The 18,944-nt window shown below is 32.7% G+C and overlaps 1 protein-coding gene across 2 annotated transcripts; it reads right to left on the bottom strand.

Annotated features, from left to right (window-relative positions):
- Window positions 1–999: 999 nt before the first annotated feature.
- On the bottom strand, window positions 1,000–13,852 carry LOC111701322 (neprilysin-4). Of its 2 annotated transcripts, XM_023472557.1 has the most exons (21): window positions 13,798–13,852; window positions 12,724–12,792; window positions 11,294–11,455; window positions 10,829–11,006; window positions 10,634–10,745; window positions 10,043–10,153; window positions 9,547–9,633; window positions 8,480–8,702; window positions 8,028–8,174; window positions 7,882–7,943; window positions 6,110–6,196; window positions 5,407–5,476; window positions 5,295–5,316; window positions 4,928–4,995; window positions 4,722–4,823; window positions 4,306–4,484; window positions 3,448–3,537; window positions 2,973–3,037; window positions 2,655–2,704; window positions 1,625–1,674; window positions 1,000–1,219 (listed from the first exon to the last, which is right to left on the bottom strand). In XM_023472557.1, the coding sequence occupies exons 1-21, from the start codon at window positions 13,814–13,816 to the stop codon at window positions 1,043–1,045; spliced, it is 2,130 nt and encodes a 709-aa protein (XP_023328325.1). In that variant the 5' UTR covers window positions 13,817–13,852; the 3' UTR covers window positions 1,000–1,042. The 2 variants fall into 2 exon arrangements, with proteins under 2 accessions (XP_023328325.1, XP_023328324.1); XM_023472556.1 differs by lacking the exon at window positions 5,295–5,316 and having other exon boundaries at window positions 5,385–5,476; window positions 13,798–13,851.
- Window positions 13,853–18,944: the final 5,092 nt, after the last annotated feature.

Genomic DNA, 18,944 nt, shown 5'->3' with positions numbered 1-18,944 from the left:
CCAGGTTTCTATACAAACTCAGCACTTATAAACTAGAAGTTAAATTTTTTTAAAACTTTTATCGCAAATCTTTGAAAATCGGAATAAAATCTGTTAAAATATTTTTTTTTCATGTCAAAGTGTACTGCAATCTGAATGTATGAAGTATACACAGTACAGAGAAGAAAAAATTACATAAAATCCAAACGATTTTATGTAACTTTGTGTTACGTGTTTTACGGTTCATTGTCTTCCGGGTTCAGATATCCTTTTCTATTCAAAGAATTTAGACTTAAAATAGGTTTAGCAGAATTGGATTTATACCAACCAGCCAACCACGTTTAATACATTTTTAACATATCNGGGGGGGGGAACCGAGTGAAACAAAATTAATGAGTCGGGGGGTTTAAAATAGAAAATGTTCGTAAATTTGAAATTTAAACAAGAAAGACAAAAATTGTAGATATTAACAATGATCATGAATAATCAGGAAGTAGAAATATTTCTAAACTGTATATTTAAACTATAGATGCATAAATAAACAAACTCTGAATAGATCTGAATTAAATATTAGTCTTTAAATATTTGCTGTGGGAATTTAAATATTTGTATAGAACTTTCCCCTGGTTCTCTTTCTCCCGGTTCTCTTTTATGTTCTAATTTTCTAACAAAATGTTCTTATATTCTAAGAAAATGTTCTCATATTCTTAGAAAATGTTCTCATATTTTAATAAAATGTCCTCATATTCTAACAAAATGTTCTCATATCCTAACAAAATGTTCTCATATTCTAAGCATTTCTAACATAATGTTCTTATATTCTAAGAAAATGTTCTCATATTCTAACAAAATGTTCTCATATTCTAAGAATATGTTCTTATATTCTAAGAAAATGTTCTCATTTTCTAAGAAAATGTTCTCATATCCTAACAAAATGTTCTCATATTCTAACAAAATTTTCATATTATCGAAATGCTTTCGGCCATTATATACTTCTTCTATCAGTGCATAAACTAAAAATATGTTTAAAAAGATGTTTATTTGAATATTTGAATGATCTTGATTACCACAGTTTACATTTCTGTGGTCTAACCATCGGAGAGTCTGCTGGACAGTTAAATTCTCTCTGGAAATCCTCGGAGTTGGAGAGAGGACCAAGAACTCGGAACTTGCCGGGGGAGTGTGGATCTCCTAGTACCTGGCCCAGCAGGGATTGGTCGGTTTGTATCTCACACCAAACCTGAATAAGGTCATTATCTAAACCTGCCCTGCACTTCAATTTTGACTTCAAGAAGACAGAATTTTTATGTTAAGGGTCTGATTTTTTTTTTTTATTTAGGTTCGATTATAAAAATGTATAAAACTCAAAAATCTATGATTTTGCAGGGTTCGAAACTTAGAAAAGGTCCAAACAGTAATAACTGCGTTAGAACTTTTCAAAGACCAAATACTTGATAATAAAAATATTGATAATTAGGGTGTAAAAACATTTGCCGTTTTCTCGCATATTCATTTTATAACATAAAGATAACAATTTGAGAGAATCAAATAATAATTTGTTTCGTATTTTTTTCTTTCTCGACATTTTCTATCTCTTCAGATCTCAAGCCTCTAAATGCATGTAATGTATAATCTATAATTCTACCTGGGCGTTAGAAATAAAGAACATTTGCTGAGATGTGAACATTTCCAAACCTATAAATATTTAGAAAATGTTCAAACATTTCCAAACCTATAAATATTTAGAAAATGTTCAAACATTTCCAACATTATAAATATTTAGAAAATGTTAAACATTTCCAAACCTATAGATATTTAAAAAATGTTCAAACATTTCCAACATTATAAATATCTAGAAAATGTTCAAACATTTCTAAACCTATAAAGATTAAGAAAATGTTCAAACATTTCCAACATTATGAAATATTTAGAAAATGTTCCAACATGTCCAAACCAATAAATATTTAGAAAATGTTCAAACATTTCCGAACCTATATGATTTGTTAACAAAGCAATGGAGGTTTCTCACGGCCAGACTTTTAAAGTTCCCAGCCTTAACATAGGCCCATGACCCATCCCACTCGTCCCCCGGACTAACCAGAGTGAGAAGCATTCGGTTTCTTTTATTTGAAATCAAAAGTGCTTTGTTCTATAATTTAACAATCTTTTAATTTACGGATTTATTTATTCTATACTTTTTCATTCAAAACGTATATGCCGACAAAAAAGTATGTAAGAAAAATTGCTAAAAAGTTATGTATAACGAGTCAAATTGTGATCGAAAGTCACAGCTTTCTAAAATATTGTCAGAACCGTTAAATCCACGTGCTTAGTTTTATTTGTGTTCTGGTGTATATATTCCTTTTTTAAAGAGACCATTAATTTGAAAAATGTAGTATGTAGTTTTCCCAACAGTACCCTTCAAACCTTTATCTTAGTAACAATGAGGAAGATATCGTAGTTTTTCTATCTGTAAAAGTGTTCTATTCCGACAATTTCCTTTTCTGTTTCCTCAAGTCCCTTTAAAGAGAAACACGATAGTTGAAATTAATTCTTAATCCGACAAAGGTCTACGGGGTACCATTGTAAATCGTACATACCAATCTACAATTAAAGGATCGCTTGAAACTTCGTGTACATTACTTTTAATAATAATCAAAGTCCAAAGATCTAACCTGGAAGTGCCAGATCGTCTCCTTGAGTTTCTAAGGATCTCGTGTATGCTCTGAGCAAACAACATTTTCAGGTTCAAATATATTTAGTTTTTTAAACTTTTAATTTTCAAAAACACTTTTTTTGGAGTGTATGCTGTTACGTAATCAACGGTGTTTGATTATTGTTTAAAAATAAATAAATTGTTTGATATATAAATATATATTTTCAAAAACACTTTTTTGGAGTGTATAAAATATTACGTTGTAAAGTATGAACTTGAGTTTATGTTTTGATTATTTTATCAGTTTAAAAATATATAATTGTTCGAGAATGTTTTCCTGAAGGATTCATGAATTCCACCATTATCTGCAATATTCTCTCCCTGGGTATTCTTTCCGTTCAACTAGATAAATAAAAATATATAGTAGATATATATAAATACTTGTAGCTAGATAATTATATTCTAGGCTTTTAAGGCGTTTCGCGCCCATCTTCTTTAAAAAAGTAATACTCAAAATGAAAGTTAAAAGGAACTGATTAGTGATATCTCGCCACCAAATCAGATTTTCTGATTCTTATATCTTTACATTCTGATGTCGTAACTATAAAATAGTCTACATTTGAAATAATAATGGTTTACACCATTAGGTTGCCAAGATATAGGGATTAGGAAATTAAATTTTGTAACAAATAATCGGTTCCTTTCCATTACTAAGTTAAAATGGCCGAAATGTCAGATAGTACACTGTACAGTGTTTAATATTCATTGTACTTGTACAATATACACTGTTTAATGTACATACACAAACTTACATGAGCATCTTCTCCAAGTACATCTTCTAGTTCCGGTACAGTATAGTTCGTGTACTGCTGGATAAAGCAATCTGCTCTTTCAAGGAAACCCTGAAATCATTTCATTAATATTTTAGGAAACCCTGGATTTTATTTTATTAATACTATTTAGAAAACCCTGAAATTATTTCATTAATATTATTTAGGAAACCATGAAATCATTTCATTAATATTATTTAGAAAACACTAAAATAATTTCAATAATATAATTTAGAAAACCCTAAAATCATTTCATTAATATTTTAGGAAACCGTGGATTTCTTACTCTTAATACTTTTTAGAAAACCCTGAAATTATTTCATTAATATTATTTAGGAAACCTTGAAATCATTTCATTAATATTATTTAGGAAACCCTGAAATAATTTCAATAATATTTTATTCAGGAAACCCTGAAATCATATCAGTTATATTATTTATGAAATTATTTCATTAATATTAATCAGGAAAGCCTGAAATATTTCAATAATTTCAATAACCCTGAACCATTTTTATTAATGCTATTTTGGAAACATACAGGGTGTCCCACGAAACATGACAGTTGCATTGGTGAATAGTTTTGAATGTCTTCTTCCACATACTGTATTAGATATAAAAACTTTTTCCAGTTCATATCTTTAAATAAATGTTTAACTCATATATATTTTAGTGTGAAATCAATTTTACTATAATGTAACTGACATATAAAAAATGTTATCAGTATCTTTAGTAACAAACAATTTATCAAATTATGGAAGAGGACATTTTAAACTATTCACCAACTGTCATGTTTCGTGGGACACCCTGTAGATCTAAGTCAATATCCTAAAATATTTGAAACCTGAAGGGTTTGATCACTCCACCAAGGTTGAAGGTTTCCTGTTCCATCATATTGTCTCCCCTGATCATCAAACCCGTGAGTAATCTCGTGGCCTATAACCATCCCCATAGCTCCATAGTTGAGATAACGAGGCCAACCTCCCCGGAAGAACGGAGGTTGGAGGATACCAGCAGGGAAAGCTAAAAGAAGCAGGATTTGTTATTTATTTAAAGGAATTGTGAACGTGATTTCATGTGACTCTACTCTTTAAACCTTTTATTAAGCACATTTCCATTTTTGTTTTTTTTAGAAACACGACGATTTGTTACACATTATTGATAAGATAAAGGTTTAAAGAGAACCGCCGTGAATCAGGCGTGCCACTCTTTATTTGGAATGTCACTTACAGTTACAAGCTAAGAAAACAAACTACTTACTGATAGTATTATGGTTCGGAGAATACCAAGCATTGACAATTGCAGGATGCATCAGCCATACATCACGTTCAGGAACCTTTCTTAGTTCACTCAGATCCTTACCTAGATATATACAACCCTGATACTCAGATCCTTACCTAGATATACACAACCCTGATACTCAGATCCTTACCTAGATATATACAACCCTGATTACTAATGTTTACCTGTCGCCCAGTACCATTGGTTGATAACGTTACTCAAATGATCTTCTGTGTCTGCAATCTTGGAACCACTGAAACAAAAAAGCTTGAAGAAATCTTCTTTAATCTTAGAAAAACTATTAAATGTTAAAATAACTCTCTCTATTTTTATTCAGTATAGTCCAATGTACCAAAAATAATCACAAAATACACAAAATGTTCAAGATTAAAATTTTTTGCTGAACCATATGTATCCTACACATGTTGATTATCTAATTGATATTGACGAGCTAACCATCCTACCTATAGTATTCATCTAATTGATCTTCATAAGCAAACCATCTTAACTATAGTATTCATCATATTGATCTTGATGAGCTAACCATACTACCTATAGTATTCATCTAATTGATCTTTATGAGCTAACCATCCTACCTATAGTATTCATCTTTAGCTGATCTTCTTAAGCTAACCATACTACCTATAGTATTCATCTAATTGATCTTCATGAGCTAACCAATCAGGATATCCGATTAATTGCAACATTCTCTCAGCCTTGTCCATAGCAGCAGTCTACAAAGATAGAAATTAGGTTCCCTACTTTTTATCTGAATTTTATTTTCAGAAATTTTTTATTCTTTAATATGACAAAATGATCTACAGTTTCAATTAGAATTTTTTCAAATTGTATTTTTGAGTAATCTTTAAAAAAAGACTTCTGTTTTGTTCCTATGCTTTAATTGTACAAAATAAAATCTAATTTTGATTTAATATTCAATTTTCTTTTAATCAGTTAAACTCATCTTAAGATAAGTCCCAACCATATCATGATCAGTTACCAAATATCTCCAAGTTTTTAATAATATCATGATAAATTTTCATCATTTAATGATCAGTTTTAATGTCCTGGTTTCCATATTGTTTATTCTATCTCTTCTATTCTATTCTAGCTTCTCCTCCGATGCCCAAGGTTTAAAAAGTACTTAAATGTATTATGTACGTCAGGGTTATCCACGAAGGATGAGACTTAAGAGAGTCCTGTTTCATACATTCAAGTATCTGCAAAACCATTTAATTAACCATCAAAAGACTGTATTAAAGATAGAGGACCAAATCTTAAATTCAGATCGTCATATTTAAATTGTTTTGAGTCTCATTTTAGCCTCATCCTTTGTGAGAAGCCCTTCATGTAACCTTGCCATATACCTGTGTTTCTGAATCCATCCAGTCTGTTTCTGTTACCAGCTCCTGGAAAGCAGATCTTAGGTCTTCAACCATCATGTCAGCCTCGGCCTAATAAAATAAAATAAAATAAAATAAAATAAAATAAAATAAAATAAAATAAAATAAAATAAAATAAAATAAAATAAAATAAAATAAAATAAAATAAAATAAAATAAAATAAAATAAAATAAAATAAAATAAAATAAAATAAAATAAAATAAAATATTTCAAGACGTCCTGATTCAATGATTATATTGAATCAGTAAAAGATCATGTGTCAGGTTAATCAAAGAGAATAGAATATATATTAGAGGGGAATTTACTAGAAAAAAGTGTAAAACGGCCACTTTATTGTACTGTTTCCATACTGCAGGTGCACTTCACATATTTATGCTATATAACCTTTTGGGCCCTGGAATATAATTTTATAGAAAATCTAAAATTAATATTAAAAGAAACCCAAATTATGAAATAGGCTGGTTTCATAATTGACCAATGATCATTTCACATAGGCTCTATGCCTTTTACTTTACAAACAATGAATCAAATGATGTTTTTTATTCTTCTAATTCATTGTAAAATTTAATTAACAGCTTTAAAAAATTCGAAATTGAAATGGATAGTCTAGGGAACATACAGTATTATTGTACTCTACTGCATATAATTTGTGAACATTTACATGATTTGTACACTTTGAACTCCCTTTCAGGCTGAAAGGGACTGAAAAAATTCATACCGAGAGATTCTCTAAATTCCCCTCTAATATATATTCTATTCTCTTTGAGGTTAAAATTAGTTTGTACATGTAAATGTCAATATGAAATATTCTATTCCAAGAATTATTATGAAATTACATGCATTGATTATTTGTACCAGGCGAACTGGAAATATTGCAAGGAATAAGGACACATGGAGAAATCGTGAAGTTTGGGCTAATGAGTATGAAAGGGTTGGGTTTGGGTTAATGACTAGAAAGGGTCAGGTTTGGGTTTAATTTGTAGTAAGTGTTGTATTTGGGTTTAGAAGTAGAAAGTTTTGATTTGGTTTAACGAGTAAAAAATTTTGTATTTGGGCTGCATTGTAAAAATGTGTTGGTTTTGAGTTTCTGTGTAGAAAGAGTTCAGTAGGATGTTCCGAATGTGTTGTATCTGTGCTTCTATTCAGAAAGTGTTGTATGTATGGGCTTTAATCCCGAAAGTGTTTTATTCCGACTAATATTCCGTAAGTGTATTATTTGGGCTAATATTACGAAAGTGTTGTATTTAGGCTTTAATCCCGAAAGTGTTTTATTCCGGATAATATTCCGAAAATGTTGTATTCGTGATATTATTCCGAAAGTGTTTTATCCGTGCTAATATTCCGAAAGTTGTGTATCCGTGCAAATATTCCGAAAGTGTTGTATCCGTGCTAATATTCCGAAAGTGTTGTATCCGTACTAAAATTCCGTAAGTGTTGTATCCGTGCTAATATTTCGAAAGTGTTGTTATTCCGGATAATATTCCGAAAATGTTGTATTCGTGATATTATTCCGAAAGTGTTTTATCCGTGCTAATATTTCGAAAGTGTTGTTTCCGTGCTAATATTCCGAAAGTGTTGTATCCGTGCTAATATTCCGAAAGTGTTGTATCCGTGCTAATATTTCGAAAGTGTTGTTTCCGTGCTAATATTCCGAAAGTGTTGTATCCGTGCTAATATTCCGAAAGTTTGTTCGCACATTCTTTTAGTTGTAATAGTAGTATTACTATTTTATATACCTTTGATTCACTGTCAAAGTTTCTCATAATATATTCGTGAGCAGCAGCGAAGCCCCATGCTCCTAAAGATGAATAATTTATGATTTTGTAAGTTTTATTTTTAATAAAATACAAGCTGTTCTATAACCATGGTAAAATGTATGTACCTGTTGCAGCTGAAGTACATGTCTGCCATCTTTCAGGAGCTTTATCTACGCCAGTCATTGCGGCATTGAACTTGAACGCAATGTCGCGCATTTCTGATGTCAATTCACGTGCCAGCTTCATTGTGAGACGAGCATACAAATAGTTAGCTGAAAAATAAAACATATATCCTTGTACTCGACCTATCCAAAATGAACGGAGACAGTTTTCCCAAATGGATTGGCAGCTCACAGTTGGTCTCTTATCATCGGATGGATGTAAACTTTTTTCTTCTGATTCAATTCAAAGAAAAAATCCAACCATTGGGGAGAGATTAATCGAGCTGCGCATCTAATAATATTATCTTTAACCCACATTAAACGTTGAAAGAAAATATTATTAAAGTTTTAAAAACATTTTTTGTACATTACATATTTGTTAAATTCTTTTTAACTTTATTTAAAATTTGTCCTACCGACAGTTTCGTAAGATCCTTCAACTTGTTCTGCAGCAACGAAATAGCTTGGTTGAACCATGATAAACCTCTCATCATCTCCGATCTCGACCTCGGTGTCCTTGAACACGCTGCTGAAGTAGGTACTCCAGTCGAACCAGGAGTAGGTCTCCTTCAGCTCGGCCAGGGTGATAGGATTGTACATAGCGGTGGAGTTCCTTCTGTCAGAGTCAGGGGTCAAAATCTAAATTTTTAAAAATAAAAATAAAGCTTTATCGTTATTTTCTTTAGTAAAGAAATTGAGTTTTTGCCACAAACTTAAATTTTCTAATCACTTTATCTTCGCAATCTAATGATTTAAACCTTTGCTAGTTCAAATTATTGACTGTCAAGTGTTTATCTAACATAATTTATAATTTGAAATATCAAAGTTCTACAATATCGGGATTAGAAAATAAGAGTTTGTGACAAAAACTCAATTTCTTTTCATTATTTTAATATAAATACAGAAATAGGAGGCTCTACAGTCTACACGGACAACAGTAGTACATTTGAATTTCCGAGCCAGGTCAACTTTTCCGGTCCCAGTTTGTACTGTATCGCCCGGTAAATAAAGCAGACACTCAATAGGTGCAACAAGGTTGACGCGGTCAGACTTTAGGTTGAATTTGCTTTTACTAAAGGGTCAGGGGTGCGTGTCTATACGTACGTAAATTCCGTTGTATTTTTCAATATTTTTTAGCAAAGAGGACGAACTAATTATGAAGCATTCACGAAAAGTTATTTAAAATTAAAGCCCAAATTAAATACGCACTAATAAACACGCATAATAGAGGACGCATACTTGAGGACATATAGAGGACGCATACTTGAGGACATAATAGAGGACGCATACTGGAGGACATAATAGAGGACGCATACTTGAGGACATATAAAAGTGTGACATTCATACAAACATATAAGATTGCAGATTTATATAACGAATGCTAAATTAAGATAAATTTATATCTTTCGTCTTTCAAGTTTAATGAGCAAATTATTTGTTGTTTAGTTAGTTTTACTTGGATTTGATTCTTTGTATAACCTACCATAGCAATCTGTTTCTCAAAGGTATAAACATCTTCTACAGATTGTACAATAGACTCCTGAGATACTCCAGAACCAAGCTCTCTCGCCTACAAATATTGAAATTAATTTAAAGGGGGCTTGAGCTGGGATTGAGATTTCTGTAAAAGATACATTTTATGGTATTAATCTCAGTAATAACATAAGAGTCTTTTTTGAAGATTTGGAACAGTATCCTTTAGATAGTATAAAAAATGATATTGATATTAAATTTCTTATTCGCTTATGTAAACTATCTGAATTGCTTGTAAATAAAACTAAATTTTTAGGAATCTGCCCCTCACGATGTACTTTCGTTTTCTATTTCAGAAAATATTATTAATATCTTTTTTTGCTATGGTTCTATGTAGTTAGAGTATATTTCTACAGAAAAAAAGAAGAAAACAGAAAAAAGACCTAGATTTTTTATTATTTCATTAAAGAGAAGGTTTGTGTGGAATTCCTCAGAAAAATACTGACCAGAACTGTTGCAATATCGACCATGTACTGCTTATAGGCGATGATGTACTCGGCGTAGCTGTCCTCATCCAGGTACATTGCCTGGGCTAGACCCAAGTCAGGCTGGTCAATCTAAACAATTCTTTTTTTAAAGGGATTGTTTTTTAAAAGTTTAATTTAACTTTCATTTTTAATCTTTATATCCTTTTGATATTTCAATTTTTCAAACTCTGCTACAGTGAGAACCATAACACTGAGGAATAAGCATACAACATTAAAGTAATAATTTAATGTATTCGATGATGTTACAAAGTAAATAGTTTTAGCTTGCGAATCAATTTTTATAGAAAAGTAGGTCTGTTTTCACTACACAGTTGCTGTGTCACATGTTCATTAGACTATTTAAAGCCATAAACTGAGTCTTAAAGTCGTCTTCCTATTCCAGAGTTTTCTGGTTATTACTGTAGATCAATAGCCAAAATTAAAAATGAAAGATTTACACCATCTGGTTGCCCAAATATAGTTTGAGAGGAGTGATCGTTCCTTTTGTTTTGAATTGTCGTATTTTTTAAAAAGTTTTTAATGTTTGATTTCAGATTGTTACAAACTTACATATACAACATTCTCCTCTGTATTTAGATCATCTAAATAAACCCAAAGAGAAACCAACCAGTCAGCTCCCAAATTCCTCCTTGCTCGGCCCATCAGTTCAGCAACATCAAAACTAAAAACAAAATATGATTTTTCAATCGGTTTCTAAACTGTCAGATAGAATCATATCGCTGAATTCGATCCATAAAGTCTTACCTTTCTCCGGTCCATCCGTCCTGGATCATTGGCCATCCTGAGGCAGGGTTTCCAACCTGGGATAGTACTCTATCTAGACCTTGAGCCTCGATAGCAACAGTATTCATACATCCTTGGTACATCAATCTCAGGTTGTTGACAGAGACTGCAGGGGCTTCTTCCTCCATCTCAACAATATCTAAATTATGATTGCAAATGATAATTATTTTAAAATAATCTAAACATTCGCCACAAACTCTAAATTATCTTTGCAACCTTCTGGGTAAAACCGTTGATATTTCAAACTTTGACAATTTAATTTAACAAAATTCATAGTTAAAAACATAAGACATCAGACTGTAAAGATATAAGGATTAGGAACTTAGACTAGAATGTTTCCCGCGAGTGTTTAGTTCCTTCAAAATAAGAAAAAAATAATTGATAATAATTCTAAAACTTGTCTGAAAATTCAATGGTTGTGTCGACCTTTAAGAGCTTGATCCACTTTATCTCTGAGCTCGTAGAACCGACCCCACTTAGATTTTCCTTCAGGGATCGTATTCTTATCCATCCATCCTCCACAAGAGAACCTGTAGAAGTCGGAGCAAGGATCCATAGTTATATCCATAGCATCCAGGATACTCTCAGCTTAACATAGATAGATTATATATATAGTTATATTCATAGTCTCCAGGATATTCTCAGTTTAACCTAGATAGATTTTATATATATAGTTATATTCATAGCATCCAGGATACTCTCAGCTTAACATAGATAGATTATATATATAGTTATATCCATAGTATCCAGGATACACTCAGCTTAACATAGATAGATTATATACATAGTTATATTCATAGTATCCAGGATACTCTCAGTTTAACATAGATAGATTTTATACAAGTTATATTCATAGTATCCAGGATACTCTCAGCTTAACATAGATAGATTTTATACAAGTTATATTCATAGTATCCAGGATACACTAAGTTTAACATAGATAGATTAAACACATAGTTATATCCATAGCATCCAGGATACACTCAGTTTAATATAGATAGATTATATATATAGTTATATTCATAGTCTCCAGGATACACTCAGCTTAACATAGATAGATTTTATACAAGTTATATTCATAGTATCCAGGATACACTAAGTTTAACATAGATAGATTAAACACATAGTTATATTCATAGCATCCAGGATACTCTCAGCTTAACATAGATAGATTTTATACAAGTTATATTCATAGTATCCAGGATACACTAAGTTTAACATAGATAGATTAAACACATAGTTATATCCATAGCATCCATGGATACTCTCAGCTTAACATAGATAGATTATATACATAGTTATATTCATAGCATCCAGGATACACTCAGTTTAACATAGATAGGTTAAACACACAGTTTATATCCATAGTATCCAGAATACTCTCAGCTTTATTATAAGAATATTCTGATTCATATAAATATACATATCCTAAACTGCAAAATAACTGCAAGGAGAATGATGATTCACCTTCTAACTATACTACTAGCTAAGCTATTTTCAGAAGAATGGTTTTTACCTGCTGGCTGCTTCTGTACTACTAAGACTACCTGGAGAAGAATGGTTTACCTGCTAGCTGCTCCTGTACTACTAAGACTACCTGGAGAAGAATGGTTTACCTCCTAGCTGCTCCTGTACTACTAAGACTACATAGAGAAGGATGGTTTACCTGCTGGCAGCTCCTGTACTACTAAGACTACCAGGAGAAGGATGGTTTACATGCTGGCTGCTTCTGTACTACTAAGACTACCTAGAGAAGGATGGTTTACCTGCTAGCTGCTCCTGTACTACTAAGAATACCTGGTTTAAATGCTAGCTGCTCCTGTGCTAAAAAGACTCCCTGGAGAAGGATGGTTTACCTGCTAGCTGACAATCCTCTGTATTGCAAACATCCTGCCCAACAGCAAGACCAGCACCCACCACCAGTACTAAAGTAAAATATAGAATTGTATTTTTCATATGCATTCATTTTACAGGGTGTCCTTCTAAAAATGGCAGACCACATTTTGGAAATCTCTTTATATCAATTTTTCTAAATGTTTACTAATACAATCATGTTTTCAAAACGATATCGCTTAGATCAAAGACAATTGGAATGTCATAACTTGATCCCTTTGTTTTTGGGACCCCCTGGACAAAATCTACATTTTGGGACACCCTGGACAAAATCTACATTTTGGGACACCCTGGAAAAAATCTATATTTTGGTACACCCTGGACAAAATATACATTTCGGGACACCCTGGACAAAATCAACATTTTAGGACACCCTGGACAAAATCTACAGTTTGGAACTCCCTGTACAAAATCTGCATTTTTGGACACCCTGGACAAATCTACATTTTGGGACACCCTGTACAAAATCTACTTTTTGGAACACCCTGGTCAAAATCTACATTTTGGGACACCCAGCACAAAATCTACAATTTGGGACACCCTAAACAAAATCTACATTTTGGGACACCCTGGACAAAATCTAGATTTTGGGACACCCTAAACAAAATCTAGATTTTAGGACACTCTGGACAAAATCTAGATTTTGAGACACTCTGGACAAAATCTAGATTTTGAGACACTCTGGACAAAATCTACATTTTGGGACACCTTGGACAAATTAATCTATATTTTGGGATACCCTGGACAAAATCTACATTTTAGGGACACCTTGGACAAAATCTACATTTTGGTACTCTTTGGACAAATTCTACATTTTGGGACACCCTGGACAAAATCTACATTTTGGGACACCGTTTACTAAATCTGAATTTTCTTATTGATAATTGATCTTTCTTTACGTATTCTTTAATTTTATCATTATTTCGCGTACCTAATTGGCCAACATAAATTTAGAACATGAAGTATTAGATTTAAAGCATATGTAGTTTAAAACCATGAAACAGTTTTTTTAACAGATGTCATGAATAAATTATTACGTGTAAGAAGGCTGAACATTTTGTCCTACACTGATCCATTTTCCTCTCTGTAGTCTTATCGTTCTTTCTAAAGACAACAAGTTATCTTTAACAAACAAAGATTATAAAATTTTTAAATTTAAAAAACAACAAATTCAAGGAAACATTATAAAATTGATTTGGAGTGTAAAAAAACTTAAATTTGTATCATTGTACATTGTAGAAAACTGTATAATCTTTGCATGAAAAAGAATAAAAAAATAATATTAAAGGGACTATACGCGAAGTTTTATGCTACACTATGTTGAATACCGTTATATTGTCATGGATATAATACTAAAATGTGAGATAAACTAGCCGTATTCAATATAAATATTCTTATAATAAAACTAGCCGTATTCAATATAAGTATTCTTATAATAGAACTAGCCGTATTCAATATAAATATTCTTATAATAAAACTAGCCGTATTCAATATAAATATTCTTATAATAGAACTAGCCGTATTCAATATAAGTATTCTGATAATAAAAAAACACAGAATTAAAATTCCTTCTAAAGACCTGCACAGTTTTTTTGGGTGATACATGTGCTCATGAACTTTTGGCAATCATTTTTCGACGAACTTAACCTTGCAAATCTCAAAAGCCATTTAACTTTACCATTTCACATCAAACTAGACAAAATATGAATTTATAATTTATGCGAAATTAGTATTACGACCTTGTGAACTCTGATTTTTCTGATTTTTTCAGTTTTTTTGAGAAATGAGAATTTTTATCCAATTACAATTGGGAATTCAAAACTTTTCAGTAGCTCTTCAATAAGAGGAGTTAGGATTGAAACACAGAAGATTTTAATCCTATGCGCATTTTAATTTAGTTTGATGTAATTTAAAAACCAAAAAAATACAATATGAAATAATAAATATAATGTGAATTAAATTTGCATATAATTTTATTTGGCATAACTATGATTTAATTACAAAGCTCAAATTTGTTTACAAGAATCACTAAAAATAACAGAAACAGTCTCTTTAATCTTTCTAATTCTTTATCTTAAATTTACGCTCGATATTTTTTCTATTGTTTTTAGAAGAATTGAGGCTAAAAAGTACGAACACTCCATAGCACTCTTTAATTTAAATATAAGATATACAGCTGTCATGTTCAAAATTCGGATACGAAGGACATTTTGTCTTACATAACTTTCGTAAAGAAAAAAGAAAAAAAACCGATTGCTGGACTACAATGAGAATAAAAATCATATAAATAAATAATTTTTACCCACCGAAACCTTGAAAAAATTTGATCTTTAAAGTTTGTTTTGATGAAAAAGGTCAAATTTCAAGAAAAACAAGAAGAGAGATGAGAGGAGGGCTTCTTTACTTCTCCTGTATTAATGATCCCTCCAGACTTCCCCCTTTCCGCCTCATGTCTGTCTACTAGAGGCTTCTATTTGTGATTTTAGGTGGGCAAGTAATTTTACTTTTAAAATCATTATCATTATCTTGTTGTCTTGTTGTCCTTTGCAGTCAGTCATACATTAGTCTTATATTATGTTCCTTTTGTCCATATGTCCTCTTTTATGTCTGTCCATTTCTTTGAGTGTCTTATAGTGTCCGGCGAGGGGGGGGGAGTCCAGAATTCCTCAACGAGTAATCACCGCCACCCAAATGTGTTTTGCGGCAAGCGCGCTCCTTAATTGGTAATCTCCACCACCTCAATTGGTAATCAGCCAAAATAAGCGTAACATTAAATCGGTTATTTCTAAGAAATAAGACCATATTGACCTCTGCTAATGGCCCTATATGGTGTACAATATTGTTAAAGATTTCTTTATTGCTCCTTAGTTTCGAAAATAAATCTAAAAATATGCCACACTAAGCGCTAGAAATATATTACGTTTTTTTTAGTTTCAAGTTTTGCTTTCAGAATGTTTTCGGCATTTTCCTCTGAATGTCCTTGTTTTAAACTCCTTATATAGAGAGGAAACCTTAACCCATTAGTGGAATTAATACTTTATTTTCAGTAGGATATTACTTTGCGTGGGATGAGATAATTTTTAGTAAACAGGCAGCCCGACCTTTTAGTATCTTAACGCCAATCATGAAATGCAGTCATTAAATGAGCGAATTGGATCTAAGATTCGGCTAAAATGAACTGTGCCTTGATTCTCAGTTTTTGTTGACCAAACAAATCTGAAAACAATTTGAAAATTTAGTTTAAGTCAATACAGATGCCATAAAACCCCGATAGATGTCGAAAATTGTGTTAAAAGTGCATTAAATTAAAATCTCAGAAAACAAAGTTGTACGGTGATTACTAATTGAGGTGGTGGAGATTACCAATTGAGGAGCATGCTTGCCGCAAAACACATTTGGGTGGCGGTGATTACTCGTTGAGGAACTCTGGACTCCCCCCCTCGCCCAGCTTGTCAATGTATGTTATCTGTTCTTTTTCTGCAGCAGTCCCCTCATGGGCGGATTTTTCTTAATGCTCTCCCCCAGTGCAAGAGGGGAAGGCAAGCCCCACCCGTATAGCTTCCATTCCGCAATTTACTCACAAACATAGACTTGCGGCAATGCGCTCACCCATAGCGCTTTTTTAGCCGCACCCATATATCTTCCTGCAAAATGTCTTACTTTTAAATTCAGTGCTAATTTAAGATTTTAAATACGTCAGGGCATCTATTACATTCTAAATATATTAATCATATTTTTTGTAATATTAGTAAACATCCTCGCTCACTGGGGCATATAGTTTTTTTTGTTAAAAACTTTGATTTATAGCGATTTCCTACTAAAATGTAATAATTTGCACATGTCTGCTGATGTTATATCTTCTCTAAAAATGTTTCTGAAAGAAATGAGAAATTCAACCATGTACAAAATATCATATTTTAAGAGAAATTAATAGTAAGACATTTTGCTGAAAGATATATGGGTATGGCAAAGGAAGCGCTACGGGTGAGCGCATTGCTGCAAGTCTATGCTTGTGAGTAAACTGTGGGATGGAAGCATATTCAGGTGCGGCTTGCCTTCCCCCCACCCAACGCCCTTCGTGGCGAGAGAAAAATATCTTTAAATTCAAGCGACCAAAATTTGTATCTATACATGTACATATGGTTATAGTAGAAATTGATGATGTTCTGTTCTAAATACAGGAGAGCTTTAATCCATTACCAACCTCTAAATATGCGTCCCAAATGATATTCCCCCTCCTTATTAATACTGCACATATACTCTCAAAATAAGGGAAAACATGAGTTTTTTGACACATTAGTCTCTTTTTAACCCGCTCCATAGGCGTATTCAGGGGGGGCTATTGGGGCTAAGCCCCCCCTGGACCAGTGTAATCTATTGATTTCAGGGAGTTTTCATGCCCCAACGGGTGGGCGCTGAGCCCCCCTGGAAAGAAAAAAATGTAAGCCCCCCTGGGCAAATTTCTGAATACGCCCCTGTCGGCCGGATAAAAAAAATAAACTAACGTTTATACCCAGACCGTGAAAGTGATAGAGCAAGCGGATTCATGTATGACTTCATTATCATAATCTTACATAATACAATGTAATTTCTTTAATGTTTTTGATCCCTGACTGTGAATTTGTATATTATTCTGTATATTTGACCAAGCATAAAAATTATTGTTCCATGAGATTAATGTCTCGACTCAATCAGCTGAATAAACAATTGTTAGAATCTTTACATTTACTCATTACATACGTTGATTTTTTGCCTTATTTTTATCCGGAACAAAAAAATGTCTCCAGAGCTGAAAACTTTAGAATGGTATATATCAAGATCAATGCTTGATCTTCTCTTTTTCTTAATCTCAAGACTAACCTAATCCTGTACTTGTAACCTGAAAAGTGAATAAAATTCAACCAATCAGAGTCGCGTATCTGAAGCCGGGAAATTTTAAATTTTGATTTTTCTGTACTATATATCCAAAAAAGGGTGGATAAAGTAAGAAATAAAAAAGTGTCCACATTGGATATTCGGATTAAGCAGTCGGGATTAAAGGTATTCCTTTCTAAAGTTCTCCTCCTCCTCCTCATGCACTTCCTTCTTCTCGTCCTTCTCCTTTTACAACTCCTCCTCCTCCGTCTCCTTCTACTACTCCTAATTCTCCTACTTCTCCTACTTCTCCTCCTTCTTTCTTAATTCTACTTTCCTCATAATTCGGTTCCTTCTCCATCCACCTTCTTCTACCTACTCCTCCTGATTCTACTCCTCCTTTTCCTCCTCCTTCGAATCTTCCCATAGAATTCCAACAATATTCGTCTAAGAATACTAAAGAATGGTTTGTGAACATCTGGCCGAATTAGGAATTAATGTACTGTGTAACTTTCAGATCTTACAGTTCTAGAAATCAGGCATATTATTTATGATATTTATATATTTTATATTATATATTTTATTTATTTTATATATATCCAGATAGTCTGTGTGTCTGACAGTAGATATATGTTTACATAGCAAACTCTGCAGTATTTCCCCTTTAGATATAATTAAGGCTTCTAGTCAGACTGTCTGGTACTAGTGTAGTCTATTACTGGAGTAGTCTGTTACTGGAGTAGTGTGGTACTGGAGTAGTCTGGTACTGGTGTAGTCTATTACTGGAGTAGTCTGTTACTGGAGTAGTCTTGTACTGGAATAGTCTGGTACTGGTGTAGTCTATTACTGGAGTAGTCTGTTACTGGAGTAGTCTAGCATTGGAGTAGTCTGGTACTGGAGTAGTCTGGTACTGTAGTAGTCTGGTACTGGAGTAGTCTGGTACTGGAGTAGTCTGGTACTGGAATAGTCTGGTACTGGAGTAGTCTGGTACTAAAGTAGTCTGGTAATGGAGTAGTCTGACGTACTAGAGTAGTCTTGTTCTGGAGTAGTCTGGTACTGGAAAAGTCTAGTACTGGAGTAGTCTGATACTGGAGTAGTCTGGTACTGGAGAAGTCTAGTACTGAAGTAGTCTAGAACCGAGTTAGTCTGGTTTTGAGTAGTCCGGTATTGGAGTAGTCTGGCATTGGAGTAGTCCGGTATTGTAGTAGTCTGGTACTGGAAAAGTCTTGTTCTGGACTAGTCTGGCACTAAAGTCGTATGCTACTGGAATAGTCTGGTACTTGAGTAGTCTAGAACTGGAGTAGTCTGGTAGTACTATGGTAGTGTTATA

The sequence above is a fragment of the Eurytemora carolleeae genome, unplaced genomic scaffold (assembly GCF_000591075.1).
Source record: "Eurytemora carolleeae unplaced genomic scaffold, Eaff_2.0 scaffold455, whole genome shotgun sequence".
Lineage (NCBI taxonomy): Eukaryota > Metazoa > Arthropoda > Copepoda > Calanoida > Temoridae > Eurytemora > Eurytemora carolleeae.
The sequence above is the reverse complement of the archived record's forward strand: the minus strand, read 5'-3'. Positions and strand labels throughout refer to the sequence as shown.

Excerpts from the sequence above, each read along its gene's own strand:
- LOC111701322 (XM_023472557.1), bottom strand. Across the intron at positions 6,197-7,881 it reads ACTTTGACAGTGAATCAAAG|GCCGAGGCTGACATGATGGT; the intron begins GTATATAAAATA and ends TTATTTTATTAG. Across the intron at positions 5,477-6,109 it reads GGATGGATTCAGAAACACAG|ACTGCTGCTATGGACAAGGC; the intron begins GTATATGGCAAG and ends CTATCTTTGTAG.